This window comes from Myotis davidii, unplaced genomic scaffold (assembly GCF_000327345.1).
Source record: "Myotis davidii unplaced genomic scaffold, ASM32734v1 scaffold674, whole genome shotgun sequence".
Lineage (NCBI taxonomy): Eukaryota > Metazoa > Chordata > Mammalia > Chiroptera > Vespertilionidae > Myotis > Myotis davidii.
Window position 1 is genome coordinate 695,486 of NW_006286674.1, and position 10,684 is coordinate 706,169.

The window sequence follows — 10,684 nt, forward strand, 5'->3', positions numbered from 1 at the left end:
AGCAAACAGGCCCAAGTCCAGCTCCACCTAACCTACGGCTTCCAGTATGGGAGTTTCTAAAGCAGAATGTCTTGAAGACTCCAGTCCAGGAATACAGCATGCTGTCCAAGTGGTGTCCCCAAATCCTTTCCTATATAATAAAAGCCTAATATGCTAAGTGTCCCGTAAGCCATTCAACCTACCAAAGAGTAATATGCTAAAGATATATACTAAGGCCGTTCAACTGCTCGCTATGATGTGCACTGACCACCAGGTGGCAGACAGTTGACCAGTCGACCAGTCGTTATGATGTGCACTGACCAACAAGGGGTAGATGCTCTGACTGGTAGGTTAGCTAATCATGACTGAGTGAGACATGCTGACACGCTCTGGAGCCCTCCCGCAGTCCCTTCCCAGATGGCTAACTCCCGTGTCCCTCCCCAGCCCCGATTGTGCACCGGTGGGATCCCTCGGCCTGGCCTGTGCCCTCTCACAATCTGGAGCCCCTCGGGAGATGTCAGAGAGCCAGTTTGGCCCTACAACAGAACAACCAGTCGCTATGACGTGCACTGACCACCAGGAGGCAGACGCTCAATGCAGGAGCTGCCCCCTAATGGTCAGTGTGCTCCCACAGGGGGAGTGCCACTCAACCAGAAGCCAGGGTCATGGCTGGTGAGTGCAGCAGCAGTGTCTTCATTCCTTCAATGAACTTACCATATTCAGAACTAATTAGATTTATGCTAAGTTCTGCAGATTTAAGAGCTCTCTTCACATCAATCTTTTTAGTCCAATTTCCAGTTTTTAGCAAAACAGAATCCCTGAAAAAGAGTACTTTAATGTATCACTTAATTAATAATCTGAACACTAAATAAAATAATATGTTAATCTTCAAGAGCTGATTGATCCTAAGATATATCCTATCTGGTAGTAAACTGAAGTCAGTATTGAAAGTTACTTTTCCAGATTCTTGGAAGAGGAACTGGAATGTCAGTGGAACTACCATTACCATAATTTTCTTAACTACACATTAACCCAAAAGCTGATTCCAAGTTCCAATGACTCACTTCAGGCCGCCTGATATATAGTTGCTATCAATAACCCATGAGCTTATCCCTTAATCACTCACTGTAAAAATAGCTATACATAAATTACATGACTTTATGAGAACTTCAATAGTATAAGATTGATCTAAAATAGTTTGTATTTAATAACACCACAAACAAATCAACAAACAATTTTGTGACTGAACTTATTTTAGTCTCATATAATTAAGGTTGTCATTAGATTTTGTTGTCAGAGAGAATAAAGATTTGTATAATGATACTAGAGGCCTGGTGCACAAAATTCATGCACTCAGGGAGGGGTTCCTCTCAGCCAAACCTGTGCCCTCTAGCAGTCCAGGAGCCCTCGGGGAATGTCCGACTGATGGCTTAGGTGGGGAGTGGGCCTAAGCCGTCACCCAAACATCCTTACGGAGGCAGGAGAGGCTCCCACCACCACAGCTGCTGTGAGCCCGGCCTCTGACTGAGCGGCACTCCCCCTGTGGGAGTGCACTGACCACCAGGGGGCAGCTCCTGCACTGAGCATCTGCCCCTTGGTGGTCAGTGTACATCATAGCAACCGGTCGTTCTGCCACTTGGTCGATTTGCATATTAGCATTTTATTATATAGGATATTCTCTATAAGTGTGCCATGGCTAGTTGCAGGAGCAAAATTATCAGTGAAAGGGATATCCTATCAGTCACTGCAGTTTCTTTAGGAACCTTGCATGGAACATTTTAGGAAGGTATTCTCTATACCAGCGGTTCTCAACCTGTGGGTTGCGACCCCTTTGGCGGTCGAACGACCCTTTCACAGGGGTTGCCTAAGACCATCCTGCATATCATATATTTACATTTTGATTCATAACAGTAGCAACATTACAGTTATGAAGTAGCAATGAAAATAATTTTATGGTTGGGTCACAACATGAGGAACTGTATTTAAAGGGCCAGAAGGTTGAGAACCACTGCTCTATACACTGACAACAATTAAGAGATTTCAGAGTCACTGCCATTGCTGAATTTATAAGTACATACAATAATATGATTAGGAGCATAGGCTCTGGAGTCAGAATGCTTGGGTTCAAATCTAGACTTTAAAGAACCTATATGTCCTTGAACAAACTGATTAAATTCTCTTGGTCTCAATTTCTTCTACAAAATATAATTAAGAGTAGCATTTGTCCCCTACAAAGATTAAAAAATTAAATACCTGGAACCTACTAACTGCTCAAAAATATTAGCTATAGCTATAATTGATATCCTTAGAGTTTGTTTATGACATCTTGGAAAAAAGAGCAGTATTAGAAAAAACAACTCAAGTGAAAATTACAGAATGGCATGCTAAAGAACTAGGTATAAGGGAAGTACCTCCTTTATATATATGATCTGGTTGGCTGTATCCTATAATGGAGCTATAGTAGTTTGTTAGATTTAAATGTTGAAATAAAAGATATATTTTGAAGTGAGTAGTAAGGTCATGAATGACTGAAGAAAAGCAACAAATAAGAAAGTTCAGCAACAGTGGACTATAGATACCCCTAAAGGTTATCTGTTCACTTGTTTCCAACTTTGTTCATTATAGCACCAAATATAATAATCTAAAACAACAGACTCAATGTTAATATCTTCTTTAAAAGACAAACAGAGAAACTACCCCATTATAGCATCAGAAACATGTAAATTAATTAATCCTACAATGATTGTATTACTTTTTCTACTCAGTGGATTTTTTTTCTTTTATACTATATATAGACTTAGAAATAAAATGAAATAGAAATTTTTACACTTACATAATTTTGTGCTTAAAAACCAGTTGATTATCTGTATCACCTATGATTAAGGTAACATAGTGAAAATCTGGTGCTGTTCTTTTAGTTTGTAGCTGTTCAAAGTTTCTTAATGTAATGGTCACTAATATTTCCGCCATCATGTCACTATATCTTGCAATCTTTAAAAGAGGATAGGCATAAAAAATATTAAAAATAGCCTTACTGCTCATATTCAGCTCCAAGTCAGCTATAAGTAGCATTATTCCTGATAAGAGAATCAAAATATCTAGAAAACAAAATATTTACCTGTTCAACTTTGAGTTCATATTTTGGAAGATACATCACTGTTTCTTTTATCTGAGTTCCAAAAGGGGGATGCCTATTTAAAATCTAAAAACATTTATATCATTATATTATGACCACACTAAAAATTATTTTAGTAAAATACTTTATATAACAAATAGGTTTTTGTTGTTATTGTTGTTAATCCTCACCTGAGGATATTTTTCCCATTGATTTTGGAGACAGTGGAGGGGAGGGAGGAAGAGGATGAGGAAGAGAGAGAGGGAGGAAAAGAGAGAAAGAAACATTGATGTGAGAGAGATTGGAATCAAACCTGCAACCCAGGCACATTGTCCCTGACTGGGAATCAAACCCTTAACCCTTAGGTGCCCAGGCCAACACTCTAACCACTGAGCACAACGGCCAGGGCTAGTCAATAGTTTTAGTAATGCTTATTACTTAAAACCTTAAGTTAAAATACTTATGACTATAAGAAGAAAAATCATTTTACTAGAAATAAATATATAAAAGTTAAGCTTTAGAATTCACATTAAGAATAGAGGTAATATTAGGAATAAGTGAATGTTAAATACCAGTTCAAGTTCCCTTGCATCTGTTTCTTCTATTTTTTTAAAGGAAGTCAAACCTGCATTAACCATTGCATTTGACAATGTTATACCTGTGAAAAATTAATCAAATAGCAGTTTTTAAACAATCTATTTTATACAAAATATATATTTAAATATTTAACTACATTAGTAAAAAAGTTAGATTCAGACTAATAACTGATTTATATTTTTATTGATTTCAGAGAGGAAAGGAGAGGGAGAGAGAATCATTGATCGGCTGCAACCTGCACAATGCCTACTGAGGATCAAGCCTGCAAGTCGGGCATGTGCCCTTGACCGGTATCAAATTTGGGACCCTTCAGTCTGCAGGTCGATACTCTATCCACTGTGCCAAACTGGCTAGGGCTAATTTTTTAAAGTTTTTAAAAATGTTTTCAGTTAAATTAGTTGGGGAGTGACATTATTCAGTTGTTTATATCTTTTTTTCAAACTGAAATAAACATGCATTTGCTTACTATACAAAAGAAAGAGGAATTCTTTGGTTCACATGATGGCTCAGCCCTTAGTTTTAGCATATGTCATCCATAAAGCAAGTACCAAGAGACACCTATTAGTATATTCGTGTTTGAAAAAGGCAACATGATTCAGGAATGAGAATATTGCTTTATGAAACTATGGTATTCTGAGCATTTCTGTCTTAGAGTTCTCTCTTGTCTGTACCTAAATAAGACAATTTTACTCTTCTGCTTAAAATTTTCAATACCTTTCCATTGCATTTGGAATAAAATTACAATTTCCTTACTATAGCCAAACTCCCTTACCTATGTGCCTTGACCACAGCCTACCTCTCCCATCTAATTGTCTACCCTTCTCCTCTTGCTGAATATTGTCCCGCTACAATATATATTTTGTTCCTTAAATATATCAAGCTCACTTCCATCTTTGGACCTTTTCTTTTTGCCTTAAGAAACTGAAATTTTAAATTATTACACTCATGAATGAATTTAACCAAATCCCCAAATAGAAGATATTGTCAGAAGTATAAAATTCCAAAATATTACCACTCTGTGTACGCACATATATTACTGATGATGGTATGACACTCCTATTTCCTTACTCACATCTTTATTCTTTCATGGGAATTTTTCTTATACTTAAGACACAACTACTATTCATAATTCCTTAATGTTCATTTTCGTTTTCCCTCAAAACTTCTGAATTTTAATTTTTCAGTTTTTAAACATTTTTGAAAATCAATGTGTATTCTTTATTTCTTTCCTGATGCTCTTATAAGAGCTTATATTTGCTTTTTTGCTTGATTCACTTTTCTATGATTAAATGTAGAAAAATGTTAGAGTTCGACAATTAGGGAGATACAGAATTCAACCAACACTCAGAATGACAATATTCTAAGGTGAGAAAGACTGGCTTTTTCAAGTACAATGGAACTTTTATTAGTAACCATTTAATCTAATTTCAACTTTTTCTATAAATTGCTATTTCCTAACTGTTATACGGAACCTCCTTCACAATTCAGAACTCTTGTCTTTGTGGGATGAGTGTGGCATTTGGTTTGCCCGGACTTCTGTATGGAGGTGACCCTTTTCATCAGGAATCTCTCCTCGAATTGGACCTGACTTTCACCAGCCAATCCCCACCTTCACCCCAGCTCCAAGAACTAGTCAGCTCTCTGCTACCAACTGATTTTAAATTTCAAGGAGATAAAAAAAAGTAGGAGATCTTTGTTATAAGGAATAATAACACAATCCCTAATGATCCCTTACATGATTTTTTCATGTCCCAAGATGCATATCCTATATAATAAAAGCATAATATGCTAAACGTCCGACCAATTGGTCAACCATTTGGTAGACCGCTCGACCAGTTGCTATCATGCGCACTGACCACCAGAGGGCAGACACTCTGACTGGTAGGTTAGCTTGCTGCTGGGGTCTGGCTGATTGGGACTGGGAGAGAGGGCTGGACACACCCTGGAGCCCTCCTGCAGTCCCTCCACGGCAGGCCGGCCCCCATCAGCCCTAATTGGGACTGGGTGAGATGGTCCCAATTGGCCCCAATCACTGGCCAGGTCAAGGTACCCCACCATGCACAAATTCATGCACCGGGCCTCTAGTAAAATTGTAAAGCTAGCTAGACTGTCAGTCATGGGCTAACAACTCTCTTTAGAGTCTACCTAATACGGAGGAGGGTCACAAAGCCAATGGCAGCAAACTGGAAAACTCCAGAGTGTTTTAGTCATATCACAGTCTTTGTAAATGTCCCCCTATATAGTCATTCAGTTCACATCCTGAACTAGATCCCAACAGACAGGAAATAGTCAGGCATAATCTTTTGTCTGCAGAATCTTTAAGAAAGTTAGTACTAATATCATGCTGTTATTGAAAAAAATAAGTTGAGATATAAGTAAGTGGTATAATTTTCTATAATGAATTAGGAATGCCAAGACTGCTAGTTCTGTACCTTGTCACTGAGATCAAAACAAAATAGTCATAAAAGTGGAAGAGAGAGCAACTCATAGTTACCTAGTTACTAAAAAAAAAATTTCACTTTTGATTTGAAAACAAATTTAAAAGTAAGAGCAATAGTTTTCATTGGGTTTCCTAATTAATTTAAAATGGAATCCTTTTAAGCCAGAGTAAATAAAAATCACTTTCAAGACAAGTAAAGTACAGTACCTCATTTAGGCCTACAAACATAGTTTTCCTTTATAGGTCTATAACAGTGATGGCGAACCTTTTGAGCTCGGTGTGTCAGCATTTTGAAAAACCCTAACTTAACTCTGGTGCCGTGTCACATATAGAAATTTTTTAATATTTGCAACCATAGTAAAACAAAGATTAATATTTTTGATATTTATTTTATATATTTAAATGCCATTTAACAAAGAAAAATCAACCAAAAAAATGAGTTCACATGTCACCTGACACGTGTGTCATAGGTTCGCCATCACTGGTCTATAATCATCATAGAATAATTTTCCTAACAGCAAAATAAATTGCAAACATTGACAAACTGCCTGCCTGTATTCAATACTTACCAATTTTTTCCAGCTGTTTGGATACATGCAAAGAGTTTTCCCAAAGTTTACATCGAAAACATTTAGCTAAAATCAAACTGTTCAATAGTACAGCAAAGTTCTTTTCTTGAAGAGCCACAAACTCTGACAACCCTAAAAAAAAGTTTCCAATATTAAATCTAGTACACTAGTTAACTGAAAAAATACTGAAAATACAAGAATCCCGTAACATACATCTTGTAATTCGTGAGCCACTTCTGAAAATCTTTGAGGTATCTTGGGTCAAAGCAAAGTCCTGTATGGGAATGCATCCTAACTGAGCCTGAATAAGACTGGGGAGAAAAAAAATTCATTATTTACTTTTAAAAATTATTATCTCACAGTATTTGACATCATTGACTGAAATATCTCTTCTTAAAATTCCTCTCTGCCTTGATTTCTGTGACAATACGTGATCTATATTTTATATCATTATTGTTGTATTTTTTACTTCTTTTTCCCAATATCCAAAAGTCCAGTTCTCACTTCCCTTCTCTTATTTATTCACCTCTCTTTCTCTCAAAAATCTCATTTCTTCTCAAGACTTTCATTATCTCTAGATTGATAAACTTCTAATGCTTACAGGGCACAGTCACTTAGACTGGTTAACCTCAACACATCTAAACTATTTGTCATATTCTCCTTCAATACAGTTCTGTCTGTGGGTTTTATTATATATAAGTATTATAGAAAAACAATACAAACTGTATAATCAACAAATATTTATTAAATGCCTATGAGTAACAAGCATAATGTTAGGTGCTGATGACTCTGTTGAACATATGAAGGTCAGTATCATATTAGTTAATTATTAGAAATCAGCAGCTGCTTGGCTTCAAAATTTGAGAGCTATGTAGTAAAAGAGGAAAAAAGGAGCTACCAGCCACTGTGCTATTATCCCAGGTTCTTTGCTACTTATTTCTACTGTTTACTTACCTAACCAGAAATTGATACACAATAACTCTATGGATGTAATTAAAATCATTAGACTCTCTTGTATTCTCTCTTGGGGGGTATTTTCTAGAAAATTTGTAGTCAAATATTTTATAGAAAACAAGAAAAACAAATCAAATGGAGCAAATGTACAATTAAAAAGAAAAAGACAGAAGGAAGAAAATAAAGACAAAATCAGAAATTAGTGAAATAGAAAATAATAGAAAGCAAAGGTAGAAAAACACACACAACTAAAGTGAATAGAACTATTAAACATAGTCAATACCTAAAAATAAATGACTTAAAAAGATTACAATATAGCCCAGCTGAGGTGGCTCAGTGGTTGAGCATTGATCTAAGAACCAGAGGTCATGGTCCGATTCCCGATTAGGTCACAAGCCTGGGTTGCAGGCTCAATCCCCAGTGTGGGATGTGCAAGAGGCAGCCAATCAAGGATTCTCTCTCATCATTGATGTTTCTATTTCTCTCTCCCTCTCCCTTCCTCTCTGAAATCAATAAAATATATATATATATTTTAAAAAGATTACAATAGAGAAACCTCTTGCATATCTGATTATGAAAAAGAAAAGGACACAAATACTATTAGAAACTAGAAAGGAGACATATATTTAGAGGAACATTTTAACTTATTAGAGAACAAAACTTTATGCCATAAAAACTAGCAAGGTAGATGAAATGAATGATATCTCAGAAACATATAAATTAACAAAAATTGACTCAATAAAAGTTAGAAACCCTGTAAAAAACGAAGAACATAAAACATTTTTTTAGAGAAACCCAACTTTCAGATCCAGTAACTGTGGTGAAGTAAAAGGGGTTGCTACTTCTCTACCCTGAACCCAAACCTGTTTTTACAAATAAGTGAGGAGTTTGATGGATCCCAGAATCTAATCCAAAAAGTGTGAAAAATCCCTTGGTGGTGAAACATTGGAAACTTGACCACTAAAAACAGTAAGAAGACAAGTTTTCATCTACAAGTTAAGGAAAACAGAATTTAAAAAAAAAAACACTAGAAATCAAGGAAATAACTATTAGAAATCACTCTTTATAGATAAAACTAGTGGCCTGGTGCACGAAATTTGTGCACATTAAAAGGGAATTAGAGGAAATATTTTAATATTGCTATTTGCTCTTTCTCTATAATAGAAGTGTCAAAGATGAAAGAAAATTAGTAAAATATATATGAAAATCTTCCTCCTGTCAGAGTCTGGGGCGCACCGCAGGACCCAGAGTCAAGTCCCTGCCCACCCACGTGTGCCTCGAAATCACGCGAGACCCAGACCCAGCTGGCCCCACCCCCATTGGGCAAGATCCAGACCCGGCTGGCCCCACCCTCGTCAAACCCCGCTGGGTGGGGGGTGCACCCTCAGGTCCCCTGGCTCGGCGCCGGGTGGGGGGCACAGCCTCAGGTCCTCCAGCCTGGTGCCAGGAGGGGAGCACAGTTTCAGGTCCCCCAGCCCAGTGCCAGGGCGGGGGCACATCCTGAGGTTGCCCGTCAAGCCCCACCAGGTGGGGTCGTGGCCTGAGGTCCCCTGGCCCGGGCAGGGGCAGAGGGCATGGCCTGAGGTCCCTCGGCCCAGACTGGGGTGGAGGGTGCAGCCTGAGGTCCCCCAGACTGGCAGTGGGGCAGGGGGCACGCCTTGAGGTCCCCCGGCCCAGCGCTGGGGTGGAGGGCATGGCCTGAGGTCCCCTGTCAGGCCCCACCAGGTGGGGGCACAGCCTCAGGTCTCCTGCCCCGATCCAGCACCACACGGCCTCTGGTCCCTGCTGATCGCTCATTATGGCTCCTTATGGGAACTTTGCCACTGCTGTGGGCACAGCCATCTTGTGACAGTGTGAAGGTTAATTTGCATATTACCTCTTTATTATATTAGGATGATAGTCTACCTAGGAACTTCCAGCAAACCAACTTAAGAACTATTAGTACTTCCTATATATCATCACTGAATGATTTATAAAATGCAACGTTATGTTATTCAATGTAAAAAAGGATGCTGGCCTGGACAGTGTTGTTCAGTGGTTGAGCGTTGACCCATGAACCAGGAGGTCATGGTTTGATTCCTGGTCAGGGAACATGCCTGGGTTGCAGGCTCAATTGCCAGTGGGGGACATGCAGGAGACAGCCAATCAAGGATTCTCTCTCATCATTGATGTTTCATGTTTTTTTTTAATCCTCACCCAAAGAGTGAGGATATTTTTTCCCATTGATTTCTAGAGAAAATGGAAGGGAGGGGGAGAGAGAGAGAGAGAGAAACATCAATGTGAGAGAGACGTGTTTATTGGTTGCCTCCTGAACACACCCCAACCTGGATTAGGGATCAAACCTGCAATTTAGGCATGTGCCCTTGACCAGGAATCGAATCTGTAGGCCAACCTACACTCTAACCACTGAGAAATGCTGGCCAGGGTTCATCATTGATGTTTCTATCCCTCTCTCCCTCTCCCTTCTTTTCTCTGAAATCAATTAAAGAAAACATATTTTTTTAAAACTCTGTTCACACTATCAAACTATGTAAAATGCCAAGAAATAAACCTAACAAGAGATATAAATCCTAAATAATCCTATCTAATAATAGAGAAACATGGGAATTAGCTGTACCTCCGCTACCCTTCCCATTGGCTAATCAGGGCGATATGCAAATTAACTGCCAACCAAGATGGCAGCCGGCAGCCAGGCAGCTTGAAGCAAACAGGAGGCTTGCTTGCTTCAGTGATGGAGGAAGCCAAGGTTTCCCGCCTGCTGCTGCCGGCCTCTGAGCTTGCAGTTTAAGAAACATTGTTACAAATATAGAAGCTAAACAAAACCCCAGAAACCTTCTTTCAGCCAGCACAGCTTCAGCCAGCAGGACCGCAACACTGTTTCAATTATAGAACAAATGCAGATCCCTGCTTTCAGCCAGCCGGGATCTCAGAGCTGGAGTGAGCAGGACCGCAACAGTGTTACAATTATAGAACCCAAACAAACCAGATACCTGCTTTCAGCAGCCGAGGCCTCAGAGCTGGAGCCAAGCA

At 38.9% G+C, this 10,684-nt stretch overlaps 1 protein-coding gene across 1 annotated transcript in view; it reads right to left on the reverse strand.

Annotated features, from left to right (window-relative positions):
• HFM1 (HFM1, ATP-dependent DNA helicase homolog) overlaps positions 1 to 10,684 on the reverse strand; it is a 96,101-nt gene that overhangs the window by 39,909 nt on the left and 45,508 nt on the right. Inside the window, exons 23-28 of the mRNA XM_006758176.1 lie at positions 6,914 to 7,011; positions 6,701 to 6,832; positions 3,667 to 3,752; positions 3,098 to 3,181; positions 2,813 to 2,970; positions 694 to 797 (exon numbers count right to left, since the gene is read on the reverse strand). Coding sequence (XP_006758239.1) covers positions 694 to 797; positions 2,813 to 2,970; positions 3,098 to 3,181; positions 3,667 to 3,752; positions 6,701 to 6,832; positions 6,914 to 7,011 — 662 coding nt within the window. The remainder of the gene's footprint in view (positions 1 to 693; positions 798 to 2,812; positions 2,971 to 3,097; positions 3,182 to 3,666; positions 3,753 to 6,700; positions 6,833 to 6,913; positions 7,012 to 10,684) is intronic.